We start from the raw sequence: 17,640 nt of genomic DNA on the forward strand, positions 1-17,640 counted from the left end.
TTTACTATATTTTTCTCAATATATTTTACTCTATTTTTCTCATTCTATTTTACTCTATTTTTCTCAATTTCACGATTTTTCTTTTTATTTTACTCTATTTTTCTCATTTTATTTTACTTTATTTTTCTCATTATATTTCACTATATTTTTCTCATTATATTCTACTATATTTTTCTCATTTTATTTCACGATTTTTAAAATCATTTTATTTCACGATTTTTTCTCATTTTATTTCACTATATTTTCTCATTATATTTCACTATTTTTTCTCATTTTATTTCACTATATTTTTCTCATTATATTTCGCTATATTTTTCTCATTTTATTTTATTATATTTTTCTCAATATATTTTACCGTATTTTTCTCATTTTATTTACTATTATTTATTTATTTATTTACTACATTTATATCCCGCCCTTCTCAAAGGGGACTCAGAGCAGCTTACAAATTATATTTACATAAAGTACATTATATTATTAGCATAGTACAATACTAGCTTTAAATTACTATATTGTACTATATCAATTATATTGTAATATGATTAGGAATATTACATTTAATATATAATTTTATTACAATGTATTATCAGTATTATATATTTTAATATAGTATATTTCATATACTATATTTTTCTCATTTGATTTTACCATATTTTCTCATTTTATTTTACTATATTTTTCTCATTATATTTTTCTCATATTTTACCGTATTTTTCTCATTTGATTTTATATTGTTCTCATTTTATTTTACTATATTTTTCTCATTTTACTTCATTATATTGTTCTCATTTTATTTTACTATATTTTTCTCATTTTATTTTGTGATATTTTTCTCATTTTATTTTACTGACTTTTTAAAAAAATGCACATTTTTTTCTAATACAGTTTTATTTATCTCCATTTTATTTCCCTTATTTTGCTGTTGGTTTTTTTTTCCGGGTAAGAGAAGCATGCTCTCCTGACATTTCTCCCACATCTATGGCAGGCATCCTCGGAGGTTGTGAGGTCTGTTGGAAATATTATACACACACACACACACACACATATATATATATTATATTTTCTCATTTTATTTTACTATATTTTTCTCATTATATTTTACTATATTTTTCTCATTGTATTTTACTATATTTTTCTCATTTTATTTTACTGTATTTTCTACATATATATTATATTTTATTATATATTATATTTTTCTTATTGTATTTTACTATATTTTTCTCATTTTATTTTACTATATTTTTCTATATATATAATATTTTATAATATATTTTTCTCATTGTATTTTGCTATATTTTTCTCATTATATTTTACTATATTGTGTGTGTGTGTGTGTGTGTGTATATATATATATATTATATTTTCTCATTTTATTTTACTATACTTTTCTCATTATATTTTATTTTATTTATATAGGCCAGCTTGATTAGCAAGCCATGAAGTTGCAAAGTCAATCAGTGAGGGTCTCTGAAACAAGTGGAGTGCATATATAATAATATAATATAATATAATATAATATAATATAATATAATACTTTATTTTATTTTATTTTATATATATATTATATTATATTATTATATATATTATATATGTGTGGGTGTGTCTGTGTAATGATGTCCAGGGTGGAAAGAAAGTGGGAATGTTTCCATTGGCCAGCTTGATTGGCACCGAATGGCCTTGCAGCTTCAAAGCCTGGCTGCTCCCTGCCTGGGGGGACGGGACACATTTATTGCATAAGTTTTTGGCCTCCCAACTCACGGAAATCCTAAGAGCGGGGTAAACCGACTGGGGATTTCTGGGAGTTTTAGTTCCCAGGATTCCCCGCCCCCCCCCCAATCCCCAAGGCAGGAAGCAGCCAGGCTTTGAAGCTGCAAGGCTGTTCGGTGCCAATCAAGCTGGCCCAAGGCAACATTCACACTGGACATCATTCCAGATATACATATATATATACATACACACACACACACGAACACCACTGGCCTCGTTTCCAACGGACCTCACCACCTCTGCCCTAGACGTGGGAGAAACGTCAGGAGAGCATGCTTCCGGGACATGGCCGGACAGCCCCGTCAACGTGGGTGCTTCGAATTTTATTTTTGATTACAAAATAAAAGAAAGGAAAACACATTCTTTCCCTTTAATTGTCTTTTGTTTGCGGAATCCGGCTCGAAAGCCTCGGCCCATGTTGTTGTTGTTGTTGTTGTTGTTGTTGTTGTTGTTGTCGCGGAGAGGAAAAAATAAACAAAACGCAAGGCGCAAGGCGCAAGGCTCCGGCCGTCATACCTACAGACATCTACACGTATCTATCTAGGGATGGCTATGGCAGAGGCATGCAGTGCACGTCCGTCGGAATCAAGGGAAATATATTAATTTAAAATCCCTTTTGATCGACCGGCAAATCTAAATTCATTTACATGATATAAAAGTCAAAAGTAGCGTTGCCCCAAACGGGCCACTTCACCTAGCAACAGACATACCAAGTTGCATTTTCCCAGAGGGCCACCTCACCCAGCAACAGAAAACCCACAGTATTTTCCCAGAGGGCCACTTCACCTAGCAACAGACAGCCCGTAGCATGATTTTCCCAGAGGGCCACTTCACCTGAAAACAGACAACCAAGTCGCATTTCCCCAGAGGGCCACCCGGCCACAAAAAAGGGCCACTTCACCTAGCAGCAGACAACACATAGCATTTCCCCAGAGGGCCACTTCACCCAGCCACATAAAAGGCCACCTCACCTAGCAAAAGACAGCCCGTAGCATGATTTTCCCAGAGGGCCACTTCACCTGGCAACAGACAGCCCGTAGCATGATTTTCCCAGAGGGCCACTTCACCTGACAACCAAGCCGCATTTCCCCAGAGGGCCACCCAGCCACAAAAAGAGCCACTTTACCTAGCAGCAAACAACACATAGCATTTTTTTCCCAGAGGGCCACTTCACCCAGCCACAAAAAGGGCCACTTCACCTAACAACAGACAACACATAGCATTTCCCCAGAGGGCCACTTCCCCTGGCAACAGAGAACCAAGTCGCATTTCCCCAGAGGGCCACCCAGCCACAAAAAGGGCCACTTTACCTAGCAGCAAACAACACATAGCGTTTCCCCAGAGGCCCACTTCACCCAGCCACAAAAAGGGCCACTTCACCTGGCAACAGACAACCAAGTCGCATTTCCCCAGAGGGCCACTTCACAGAGCAATAGAAAGGGCCACCTCACCTAGCAACAGACAATGCATATCTCCCCAGAGGGCCACTTCACCTAGCAGCAGACAACGCATATTATTTCCCCAGAGGGCCACTTCACCTGGCAACAGACAACCAAGTCGCATTTCCCCAGAGGGCCACTCCACCCAGCCACAAAAAAGGGCCACTTCACCTAGCAGCAGACAACATAGTATTTTCCCAGAGGGACACTTCACCCACCCATTCTTTTGACTGGATAAGATATACAGAGGGAAGATATCGTTTTGTTTTTGCTTCAAGGGTCTGCCGTAGTATTATTATTATTTTGGCCCCTTGGAAAAAATGAAGAATATATCCGGCACGGGCCAACTTGGGCCCTCCGGGTGTTTTGGACTGCAACTCCCACAATTCCTAACAGCCGGCAGGCTGTTAGGAATTGTGGGAGTTGTAGTCCAAAACACTCGGACAAAAAAATAAAATCTCTCTCTCCATCTGAATAAAGTGCAGTCCTTCCCGGCAACGGCGGAAAAAAACGGAACATGTGCTTTTTTCCCCCCGCGGCTCCGCTTCCTGGTTCTTCCCGGCCAATCGGGGGCCGCGGGGGCGGAGCCTGGGGCAGCCCGGCTCCGCCCCCTTTGGGTGCCTATAGGCGCTTGTCCTTCACCAGCCCGTTTTTCAAGTGGTGGCTGAAAAAACGAGGAAGAAGGAAGAGCATCAGGTTGGGAAAGACACAAATTGTAATAAATCTCGCGTCCCTGTTCGGGCGCCAAAACGGGCCCTGAATGGAACCTGAGCCGAGAGCGTGATGCGGCGGCGAACGAGGCCAATACGATCCCGCAACCTCGATGTTTGACACAAAAAGGGGGAACTCACCCCTCCTTGAAGAGTTTCTTCCTGCCGTCGGCCGTGTCGTATTCTCGCACATCGTCCACCTCCCGGACTTGACCCAACAAGACTTTCGCCAAGAAGAAGGCGATGTACTGCGGAAAAGAGGCAAAAAAAATCCCATTAAAAACAATAATAATAATATAAATAACATAATATATTATAATAATAATATCTTGGATATTGCACAAATGAAAGCACATATAATATAAATATTATATTATAATAAGTAATAACTTGGATATTGCATAAATCAAAAGCACATATATTATAATAAGTATTATTTTGGATATTGCACAAATGAATACACATATAATAATATTAATATGATAAAATAAATAATATATAATAATAATACCTTGTATATTCCACAAATGAAAGCACATATAAATAATATTATATGTAATATCTTGTATATTCCACAAATGAAAGCACATGTATAATAATATAATATAAATAATATTATAATATATAATAATAAGTAATATCTTGTATATTCCACAAATGAAAACACATATAATTTTAATAATAATAATACTATTATAATGTATAATAAGTAATTATAAGTAATTATAAATTATAAATAATATATTATAAGTAATTCTAAATTCTAAATAATATATTATAATAACTCGTATTCTATAAACAAAACCGCATGTAATATTAATAATATATAATAATACATGACAAATAATAATGTCCCGCATATATTAATATATAATAATAAGTATTATTTGTGGAATATAACAGCACGTAATAATATAAATAATTATAAATTCTAAATAATATATTATATTATAATAACAACTCGTATTCCATAAACAAAACCGCATGTAATATTAATAATATATAATAATACATGATAAATAATAATGTCCCGCATATATTAATATATAATAATAAGTATTATTTGTGGAATATAACAGCACGTAATAATATAAATAATTATAAATTATCAATAATATATTATATTATAATAACAACTCGTATTCCATAAACAAAACTGCATGTAATATTAATAATATATAATAATACATGATAAATAATAATGTCCCGCATATATTAATATATAATAATAAGTATTATTTGTGGAATATAACAGCACGTAATAATAAAAATAATTATAAATTCTAAATAATATATTATATTATAATAACAACTCGTATTCCATAAACAAAACCGCATGTAATATTAATAATCTATAATAATACATGATAAATAATAATGTCCCGCATATATTAATATATAATAATAAGTATTATTTGTGGAATATAACAGCACGTAATAATATAAATAATTCTAAATAATATATTATATTATAATAACTCATATTCCATAAACAAAACCGCATATAATATTAATAATATATAATAATACATGATAGATAATGTCCTGCATATATTAATATTATTTGTGGAATATAACAGCACATAATAATATAAATAATATATTATAATAACATATGCAATGACATACACATTCCATTAATCAAACCGCAGATAATATAAATAAAATATTACAATGTCTTATAAATTATATAATAATTCATATCTCATAAGTAATATAAATAATATATTATATTGTAATAAGTAATAACTCATATTCCATAAACAAAAACACATGTAATATTAATAATATATAATTATACATGATTAATAATGTCACGCATATATTAATTAATATATAATAATAAATATTATTTATGGAATATAACAGCACGTAATAATATAAATAATTATAAATTCTAAATAATATATTATATTATAATAACAACTCGTATTCCATAAACAAAACTGCATGTAATATTAATAATATATAATAATACATGATAAATAATGTCCTGCATATATTAATATTATTTGTGGAATATAACAGCACATAATAATATAAATAATTCTAAATAATATATTATATTATAATAACTCATATTCCATAAACAAAACCGCTATAATATTAATAATATATAATAATACATGATAGATAATGTCCTGCATATATTAATATTATTTGTGGAATATAACAGCACATAATAATATAAATAATATATTATAATAACATATGCAATGACATACACATTCCATTAATCAAACCGCAGATAAAATAAATAAAATATTACAATGTCTTATAAATTATATAATTAATATCTCATAAGTAATTTAAATAATATATAATAATATAATTCCATAAACAAAACTGCATGTAATATTAATAATATATAATAATACATGATAAATAACAATGTCCCGCATATATTAACATATAACATAATATAACATAATAAATAATATAATAAAATAATAAATATAATATAATAAATAATAATGCATAATGAATATTAACACATATATTCCATAAATAAAACAGCACGTAATAATATAAATAATATATGATAATAACATATGCAATGACATATACATTCCATCAATCAAACCGCAGATAATATAAATAAAATATTACAATGTCTTATAAATTATATAAGTAATCTCATATTCCATAAACAAAACCGCATGTAATATTAATAATATATAATACATGATAAATAATGTCCCGCATATATTAACATATAATATAATATAACATAATAAATAATATAATAAAATAATAATAAATATAATATAATAAATAATAATGCATAATGAATATTAACACATATATTCCATAAATAAAACAGCACGTAATAATATAAATAATATATGATAATAACATATGCAATGACCTCCAGGAGGGAGGAGCTGGCCCTCTTTCCACAGGGCAGGATGGCCATCTGTCGGGAGGGATCGGGCGGTGTCCTACTCACCAGGAACCAGTAGAGGTTCATCAAGGTCAGGAGGAAGAGCAGGCCGTTGAAGAAGAAGTAGAAGGGGGCAAAGGGCGCGATCAGCAGGCACGTGTGGCACGTGGTGTAGAGAACCTTGAGTGGGAACCAGTAGAGGCGGAACCAGAACCTGACCAGCAAGGAAGAGGGAAGCACCACGTCAAGGACCACCATCTCTCTCTGGACTGCCCTCTTCTGAGCACTGCACAACATACGGTGAAGCTGGAAGCTAATCCTTTCTATCTCTAGGCTGCCCTCCTGTGGTCACCTCTAAGCACTACATATCTGGAGACCAGAAGCTAATCCTTTCTATCTCTAGACTGCCCTCTTGTGGCCGCACCTGAGCACTGCATAACATACATATCTGGAAACCAGAAGCTAATCCTTTCTATCTCTAGGCTGCCCTCCTGTGGTCACCTCTAAGCACTACATATCTGGAGACCAGAAGCTAATCCTTTCTATCTCTAGGCTGCCCTCTTGTGGTCACCTCTAAGCACTACATATCTGGAGACCAGAAGCTAATCCTTTCTATCTCTAGGCTGCCCTCCTGTGGTCACCTCTAAGCACTACATATCTGGAGACCAGAAGCTAATCCTTTCTATCTCTAGGCTGCCCTCTTGTGGTCACCTCTAAGCACTACATATCTGGAGACCAGAAGCTAATCCTTTCTATCTCTAGGCTGCCCTCTTGTGGTCACCTCTAAGCACTACATATCTGGAGACCAGAAGCTAATCCTTTCTATCTCTAGGCTGCCCTCTTGTGGTCACCTCTAAGCACTACATATCTGGAGACCAGAAGCTAATCCTTTCTATCTCTAGGCTGCCCTCTTGTGGTCACCTCTAAGCACTACATATCTGGAGACCAGAAGCTAATCCTTTCTATCTCTAGGCTGCCCTCTTGTGGTCACCTCTAAGCACTACATATCTGGAGACCAGAAGCTAATCCTTTCTATCTCTAGGCTGCCCTCCTGTGGTCACCTCTAAGCACTACATATCTGGAGACCAGAAGCTAATCCTTTCTATCTCTAGACTGCCCTCCTGTGGTCACCTCTAAGCACTACATATCTGGAGACCAGAAGCTAATCCTTTCTATCTCTAGGCTGCCCTCCTGTGGTCACCTCTAAGCACTACATATCTGGAGACCAGAAGCTAATCCTTTCTATCTCTAGGCTGCCCTCCTGTGGTCACCTCTAAGCACTACATATCTGGAGACCAGAAGCTAATCCTTTCTATCTCTAGGCTGCCCTCCTGTGGCCGCACCTGAGCACTGCATAACATACATATCTGGAAACCAGAAGCTAATCCTTTCTATCTCTAGACTGCCCTCTTGTGGCCGCACCTGAGCACTGCATAACATACATATCTGGAGACCAGAAGCTAATCCTTTCTATCTCTAGACTGCCCTCTTGTGGCCGCACCTGAGCACTGCATAACATACATATCTGGAAACCAGAAGCTAATCCTTTCTATCTCTAGGCTGCCCTCTTGTGGTCACCTCTAAGCACTACATATCTGGAGACCAGAAGCTAATCCTTTCTATCTCTAGACTGCCCTCTTGTGGTCACCTCTAAGCACTACATATCTGGAGACCAGAAGCTAATCCTTTCTATCTCTAGACTGCCCTCTTGTGGTCACCTCTAAGCACTACATATCTGGAGACCAGAAGCTAATCCTTTCTATCTCTAGACTGCCCTCTTGTGGTCACCTCTAAGCACTACATATCTGGAGACCAGAAGCTAATCCTTTCTATCTCTAGGCTGCCCTCTTGTGGTCACCTCTAAGCACTACATATCTGGAGACCAGAAGCTAATCCTTTCTATCTCTAGACTGCCCTCTTGTGGCCGCACCTGAGCACTGCATAACATACATATCTGGAGACCAGAAGCTAATCCTTTCTATCTCTAGACTGCCCTCTTGTGGCCGCACCTGAGCACTGCATAACATACATATCTGGAAACCAGAAGCTAATCCTTTCTATCTCTAGGCTGCCCTCCTGTGGTCACCTCTAAGCACTACATATCTGGAGACCAGAAGCTAATCCTTTCTATCTCTAGACTGCCCTCTTGTGGTCACCTCTAAGCACTACATATCTGGAGACCAGAAGCTAATCCTTTCTATCTCTAGACTGCCCTCTTGTGGTCACCTCTAAGCACTACATATCTGGAGACCAGAAGCTAATCCTTTCTATCTCTAGACTGCCCTCTTGTGGTCACCTCTAAGCACTACATATCTGGAGACCAGAAGCTAATCCTTTCTATCTCTAGGCTGCCCTCTTGTGGTCACCTCTAAGCACTACATATCTGGAGACCAGAAGCTAATCCTTTCTATCTCTAGGCTGCCCTCCTGTGGTCACCTCTAAGCACTACATATCTGGAGACCAGAAGCTAATCCTTTCTATCTCTAGGCTGCCCTCCTGTGGTCACCTCTAAGCACTACATATCTGGAGACCAGAAGCTAATCCTTTCTATCTCTAGGCTGCCCTCCTGTGGTCACCTCTAAGCACTACATATCTGGAGACCAGAAGCTAATCCTTTCTATCTCTAGGCTGCCCTCCTGTGGTCACCTCTAAGCACTACATATCTGGAGACCAGAAGCTAATCCTTTCTATCTCTAGACTGCCCTCCTGTGGTCACCTCTAAGCACTACATATCTGGAGACCAGAAGCTAATCCTTTCTATCTCTAGGCTGCCCTCCTGTGGTCACCTCTAAGCACTACATATCTGGAGACCAGAAGCTAATCCTTTCTATCTCTAGACTGCCCTCCTGTGGTCACCTCTAAGCACTACATATCTGGAGACCAGAAGCTAATCCTTTCTATCTCTAGGCTGCCCTCCTGTGGTCACCTCTAAGCACTACATATCTGGAGACCAGAAGCTAATCCTTTCTATCTCTAGGCTGCCCTCCTGTGGTCACCTCTAAGCACTACATATCTGGAGACCAGAAGCTAATCCTTTCTATCTCTAGGCTGCCCTCCTGTGGTCACCTCTAAGCACTACATATCTGGAGACCAGAAGCTAATCCTTTCTATCTCTAGGCTGCCCTCCTGTGGTCACCTCTAAGCACTACATATCTGGAGACCAGAAGCTAATCCTTTCTATCTCTAGGCTGCCCTCCTGTGGTCACCTCTAAGCACTACATATCTGGAGACCAGAAGCTAATCCTTTCTATCTCTAGGCTGCCCTCTTGTGGTCACCTCTAAGCACTACATATCTGGAGACCAGAAGCTAATCCTTTCTATCTCTAGGCTGCCCTCTTGTGGTCACCTCTAAGCACTACATATCTGGAGACCAGAAGCTAATCCTTTCTATCTCTAGACTGCCCTCTTGTGGCCGCACCTGAGCACTGCATAACATACATATCTGGAGACCAGAAGCTAATCCTTTCTATCTCATTAATCCTACATATCTACAGGCCAGAAGCTAATCCTTTCTATTTACTCCCTCTGAGAACTGCATGCATACATATCACGAGGCTAACAGCTAATCCTTTCTATCTCATTAATCCTACATATCTATGGACCAGCAGCTAATCCTTTCTATCTCATTAATCCTACATATCTATGGACCAGCAGCTAATCCTTTCTATCTCATTAATCCTATATATCTACAGGCCAGAAGCTAATCCTTTCTATTTACTGCCTCTGAGAACTGCATGCATACATATCACGAGGCTAGCAGCTAATCCTTTCTATCTCATTAATCCTACATATCTATGGACCAGCAGCTAATCCTTTCTATCTCATTAATCCTACATATCTACAGGCCAGAAGCTAATCCTTTCTATTTACTCCCTCTGAGAACTGCATGCATACATATCACGAGGCTAGCAGCTAATCCTTTCTATCTCATTAATCCTACATATCTATGGACCAGCAGCTAATCCTTTCTATCTCATTAATCCTACATATCTACAGGCCAGAAGCTAATCCATCTATTTACTGCCTCTGAGAACTGCATGCATACATATCACGAGGCTAGCAGCTAATCCTTTCTATCTCATTAATCCTACATATCTATGGACCAGCAGCTAATCCTTTCTATCTCATTAATCCTACATATCTATGGACCAGCAGCTAATCCTTTCTATCTTGTAAATACTGTCTCTATACTTCCCACTTGTGACTACCTTTGAGCACTACATACATATATACCTAGAGGTCAGCAGCTAATCCTTTCTATCTCATTAATCCTACATATCTAGAGGTCAGAAGCGAATCCTTTCTATTTCCTGCCCCCTTGTGGCCATCCTTAAGAAATGCTTACATACATATCTCAAGGCCAGAAGTCAATCCTTTCTATCTCATTAAACCTACATATCTAGAAGCCAGGAGTTAATCCTTTCTATCTCATTAATCCTACATACCTAGAAGCCAGAAGCAAATACTATCTTATTAATCTTACATAGCTAGAAGCCAGCAGCTAATCCTTTCTATCTCATTAATCCTACATATCTAGAAGCCAGAAACTAATCCTTTCTATCTCATTAATCCTACACATCTAAAAGCCAGAAGCTAGTCCTGTCTATCTCATTAATCCTACATATCTAGAAGCCAGAGGCTAATCCTTTCTATCTTGTTAATCCTACATATCTAGAAGCCAGGAGTCAATCCTTTCTATCTCATTAATCCTACATATCTAAAACCAGGAGCTAATCCTTTCTATTTTATTAATCCTACATATCTAGAAGCCAGAAGCAAATACTATCTCATTAATCTTACATAGCTAGAAGCCAGAAGCTAATTCTTTCTATCTCGTTAATCCTACATATCTAGAGGCAAGAAGCTAATCCTTTCTATCACGTTAATCCTACATATCTAGAAGGCAGAAGCTAATCCTTTCTATCCCATTAATCCTACATATCTAGAGGCCAGAAACTAATCCTTTCTATCTCGTTAATCCTACATATCTACAGGCCAGAAGCGAATCCCTTCTATCTCATTAATCCTACATATCTAGAAGCCAGCAGCTAATCCTTTCTATCTCGTTAATCCTACATATCTATCTTGTTAATCCTACATATCTACAGGCCAGAAGCTAATCCTTTCTATCCCATTAATCCTACATATCTAGAGGCAAGAAGCTAATCCTTTCTATCCCGTTAATCCTACATATCTAGAGGCAAGAAGCTAATACTTTCTATCCCATTAATCCTACATATCTAGAGGCAAGAAGCTAATCCTTTCTATCCCGTTAATCCTACATATCTAGAGGCAAGAAGCTAATCCTTTCTATCCCATTAATCCTACATATCTAGAGGCAAGAAGCTAATCCTTTCTATCCCATTAATCCTACATATCTAGAGGCAAGAAGCTAATCCTTTCTATCCCATTAATCCTACATATCTAGAGGCAAGAAGCTAATACTTTCTATCCCGTTAATCCTACATATCTAGAGGCAAGAAGCTAATCCTTTCTATCCCGTTAATACTACATATCTAGAGGCAAGAAGTTAATCCTTTCTATCTATTTACTGCCCTCCTGTGGCTGCCTCTGAGCACTGCGTACGTACATATCTAGAGGCCAGCAGCTAATCCTTTCTACGGATAGAACTTAGAACCGAATTGGCCTATTTAGCTCACGGAGTCCGACTTGCCAGGTGATGCCGAAGGAGAAGCACCCGGCGTTGGAGATGATGTCGTTGAGCCGGTGGTAGACCCCGCCGCGGTACTTGAAGTAGACGTTCAGCTTGGTAAACTCGAGCTGGACGTCGCTGATGTCGTGGAGGAAAATGACCAGGACCCCCACCTTGTGGTACCTGGAACGATCCGGAACCCAGGACTTAACAAGGCAAACGAGACGGGCTCGACAAACACCGCCTTAATGTCGACAACGAGTTCGGACGGAGGGAAAGCGTTACCTGAAAATGTAGGAGAAGGCCAGCAGCAGGAGGGTGACCACGTGGTGGACGAGCATGACCACCGAGTCCTTGCGCCAGACGTCCATGTAGAGCGTGGAGTAGAGCGAGTGGACGTAGAAGCTGCACTGCAACAGGTAGGCCATGGCGATGTCCGTCGGCACCTTCTCGCCCACCACCCAGTCTGGAGAACCGGGCGAGACAAGACGACGGAGGGTTGAGTTGAAAAATTCGGGGGGAATGACACGGACAACGTCCGAATCCGTGGGGGACACATTCCCGATTTCGTGACAAATTTTGTCGGACGGCGATAAACAAAATGGGAGGACACGGATAGCGCGGATACGGGGTTCGCAATGTAGAAGAAATGGAGTGAATCAATAGCGCGGATACGGGGTTCGTAATATACAAGAAATGGAGTGTATCAATACCGTGGATACAGGGTTCGTAATATACGAACCCGTGGATACAGGGTTCGTAATGGAGTGTATCAATAGCGCAGATACGGAGTTCGTAATATACAAGAAATGGAGTGTCTCAATAGCGCGGATACAGGGTTCATAATATACAAGAAATTGAGTGTATCAATAGCGCGGATACGGGGTTCATAATATACAAGAAATTGAGTGTATCAATAGCGCGGATACGGGGTTCGTAATATACAAGAAATGGAGTGTATCAATAGCGCAGATACGGAGTTCGTAATATACAAGAAATGGAGTGTATCGATACCATGGATACGGGGTACGCAATATACAAGAAATGGAGTGTATCAATAGCGCGGATACGGGGTTCGTAATATACAAGAAATGGAGTGTATCGATACCATGGATACGGGGTTCGTAATATACAAGAAATGGAGTGAATCAATACCGCGGATACGGGGTTCGTAATATACAAGAAATGGAGTGTATCAATACCGTGGATACAGGGTTCGTAATATACGAACCCGTGGATACAGGGTTCGTAATGGAGTGTATCAATAGCGCAGATACGGAGTTCGTAATGTACAAGAAATGGAGTGTCTCAATAGCGCGGATACAGGGTTCATAATATAAAAGAAATTGAGTGTATCAATAGCGCGGATACGGGGTTCGTAATATACAAGAAATTGAGTGTATCAATAGCGCGGATACAGGGTTCATAATATACAAGAAATTGAGTGTATCAATAGCGCGGATACGGGGTTCGTAATATACAAGAAATGGAGTGTATCAATAGCGCGGATACGGGGTTCGTAATATACAAGAAATGGAGTGTATCAATAGCGCGGATACGGGGTTCATAATATACAAGAAATTGAGTGTATCAATAGCGCGGATACGGGGTTCGTAATATACAAGAAATGGAGTGTATCAATAGCGCGGATACGGGGTTCGTAATACACAAGAAATGGAGTGTCTCAATAGCGCGGATACGGGGTTCGTAATATACAAGAAATGGAGTGTATCAATAGGGCGGATACGGGGTTCGCAATGTAAAAGAAATGGAGTGTATCAATACTGCGGATACGGGGTTCACAATGTAAAAGAAATAGAGTGTATCAATACTGCGGATACGGGGTTCGCAATGTAAAAGAAATAGAGTGTATCAATACTGCGGATACGGGGTTCGCAATGTAAACAAAACGGGAAGCCGATACCAAGGATACGGGGTTCGTAATGAAACGGGGACCGAAACAATGGATACGGGGTTCATAATAAAACAGGGGACCGATATTACCAATACAGGGTTCATAATGTGAGTGAAACTGGGGGATCAATAACATGGATATGGGGTTCATGATGAAATGGGGGGACCGATAAAAATGCATATGGCGTTCACAATAAAATGGGGGGACCGATACCACAGATACAGGGTGAATAATGAAACGAGGGACCGATACCATGGATATGGGGATCATAATAAAATTGGGGAGACCGAAACCACGGATATGGGGTTCATAATGAAACGAGAGGACCGAAACCACGGATATGGGGTTAATAATAAAATGGGGGGGCCGAAACTATGGATATGGGGTTCATAATAAAATTGGGGGACCGAAACCATGGATATGGGGTTAATAATAAAATGGGGGGACAGAAACCACGGATATGGGGCTCATAATAAAATGGGGGACCGATAAAATAGATATGGGGTTAATAATAAAATGGGGGGATTGAAACCACGGATATGGGGCTCATAATAAAATGGGGGACCGATAAAATAGATATGGGGTTAATAATAAAATGGGGGGACCGAAACCACGGATATGGGGCTCATAATAAAATGGGGGACCGATAAAATAGATATGGGGTTAATAATAAAATGGGGGGACCGAAACCATGGATATGGGGTTAGTAAGAAATGGGGGGACCGAAATCACGGATATGGGGTTCATAATAAAATGGGGGACCGATAAAATAGATATGGGATTCATAATAAAATGGGGGACCGAAACCACGGATATGGGGTTAATAATAAAATGGGGGGACAGAAACCACGGATATGGGGTTAATAATAAAATGGGGGGACAGAAACCACGGATATGGGGTTCATAATAAAATGGGGGGACAGAAACCACGGATATGGGGTTAATAATAAAATGGGGGACCGATAAAATAGATATGGGATTCATAATAAAATGGGGGGACCAAAACCACGGATATGGGGTTAATAATAAAATGGGGGGACAGAAACCACGGATATGGGGTTCATAATAAAATGGGGGACCGATAAAATAGATATGGGATTCATAATAAAATGGGGGGACCGAAACCACGGATATGGGGTTAATAATAAAATGGGGGGACAGAAACCACGGATATGGGGTTAATAATAAAATGGGGGGACAGAAACCACGGATATGGGGTTCATAATAAAATGGGGGACCGATAAAATAGATATGGGATTCATAATGAAATGGGGGGACCGAAACCACGGATACGGGGTTCGTAATGTTAATGAAAAGGGGGCACTGACACCACAGATACAAGGAAACAGGGGGGTCCGGGGTGACCCCACACCCAAATACAAAAGCAGACCGTACCAAAGAAGACCATGGGGGGGTCGTGGAAGAAGGGGTACCCGGCGAAGAAGAGCAGGTAGGCGCTGTAGGACCAGGAGGCCGAGTAGAAGGCCAGTTTCCAGGCGCTCTCGGGCATCTTGGCCGCATCTTTGGGGGGCAGCTGGCACCACTCGGCAAAAGGCTGCAAACAGGGGGGGAGACAAGGGTCACTCCACCCGTTCCGAGACCCCCCCCCCACATGCTCCAAACCCCCCGACATTTATTTATTTATTTACCCGCAACTTCATTCATGTATTTATTTATTTACAGTATTTATATTCCGCCCTTTTTTCTCACCCCGAAGAAGACTCGGGGCAGATCACATTATATACATTATATTATATACATTACTTGCTGTGGTGTTGGTGAGAACTTGTTGAGGCTGGATGGCCATCTGTCGGGAGTGCTTGGATTGTGTCATCCTGCATGGTAGAAGGAAGTTGATCTGGATGATCACTCCAAACCTTAGGATTGTATGATGATGTTGTTATTATTATTAATAATAATAATTATTATTAATAATAATAATATGAGAGGCTGGATGGCCATCTGTTGGGAGTGCTTGGATTGTGTCATCCTGCATGGTAGAAGGAAGTTGATCTGGATGATCACTCCCAACCTTAGGATTGTATGATGATGTTGTTATTATTAATAATAATAATTATTATTAATAATATGAGAGGCTGGGTGGCCATCTGTCAGGAGTGCTTGGATTGTGTCATCCTGCATGGTAGAAGGAAGTTGATCTGGATGATCACTCCCAACCTTAGGATTGTATGATGATGTTGTTATTATTATTAATAATAATAATAATTATTAATAATAATAATATGAGAGGCTGGGTGGCCATCTGTTGGGAGTGCTTGGATTGTGTCATCCTGCATGGTAGAAGGAAGTTGATCTGGACGATCACTCCAAACCTTAGGATTGTATGATGATGTTGTTATTATTATTAATAATAATTATTATTATTAATAATAATAATATGAGAGGCTGGGTGGCCATCTGTTGGGAGTGCTTGGATTGTGTCATCCTGCATGGTCGAAGGAAGTTGATCTGGATGATCACTCCAAACCTTAGGATTGTATGATGATGTTGTTATTATTATTAATAATAATAATTATTATTATTAATAATAATAATATGAGAGGCTGGGTGGCCATCTGTTGGGAGTGCTTGGATTGTGTCATCCTGCATGGTAGAAGGAAGTTGATCTGGATGATCACTCCCAACCTTAGGATTGTATGATGATGTTGTTATTATTATTAGTAGTATTGAGAGGCTGGGTGGCCATCAGTTGGGAGTGCTTGGATTGTGTCCTGCATGGCAGAATTGGGTTGGACTGTATGGCCTTTAGGGGTGTCTCCTAACTGTCTGATGCTATGATTTAATGTGTATTATTATTGTGCAGATATTGGATGGGCATCTGTCAGGAGTGATTGGATTGTGTCCTCCTGCATGGTAGAAGGAAGTTGAACTGGATGACCCTTAGGGGTATCTGCTAACCTTAGGATTGTATTATTATTATTATTATTATTATTATTATTATTATTATTATTATTATTATTGAGAGGCTGGGTGGGCTGAGTAGGTTGCTAGGAGACCAAGTGGGTGGAGCTTGGCAGCAATTGGATAAAAACAATTATTCCTCTCCCTCTAATTAGGACTTTATTTTTCTTTTCTTTTTGTTGTATCAACCTAGAGGCGTGGATGATGGGTTGTGTTGTCAAATTTCGAGGTTGGGGGGCCTGTAGTTTTGTTGTTTTGTGGGTCGCCGTGATGCCATCACTCTTTTATATATATAGATATACATAATATAATATTGAATGGCAAACATTCAATGCCCATATACACATAGA

At 38.8% G+C, this 17,640-nt stretch overlaps 1 protein-coding gene across 1 annotated transcript in view; it reads right to left on the minus strand.

Annotated features, from left to right (window-relative positions):
* Positions 1-2,123: 2,123 nt before the first annotated feature.
* The window catches only part of cers1 (ceramide synthase 1), a 31,054-nt gene continuing 15,537 nt past the window's right edge, over positions 2,124-17,640 (minus strand). The window contains exons 2-7 of the mRNA XM_062959676.1: positions 15,764-15,923; positions 12,739-12,919; positions 12,475-12,636; positions 6,867-7,014; positions 4,058-4,164; positions 2,124-3,870 (exon numbers count right to left, since the gene is read on the minus strand). Coding sequence (XP_062815746.1) covers positions 3,828-3,870; positions 4,058-4,164; positions 6,867-7,014; positions 12,475-12,636; positions 12,739-12,919; positions 15,764-15,923 — 801 coding nt within the window. The 3' untranslated portion in view covers positions 2,124-3,827. The remainder of the gene's footprint in view (positions 3,871-4,057; positions 4,165-6,866; positions 7,015-12,474; positions 12,637-12,738; positions 12,920-15,763; positions 15,924-17,640) is intronic.

Source organism: Anolis carolinensis, unplaced genomic scaffold, assembly GCF_035594765.1.
Source record: "Anolis carolinensis isolate JA03-04 unplaced genomic scaffold, rAnoCar3.1.pri scaffold_7, whole genome shotgun sequence".
Classification (NCBI taxonomy): Eukaryota; Metazoa; Chordata; class Lepidosauria; order Squamata; family Dactyloidae; genus Anolis; species Anolis carolinensis.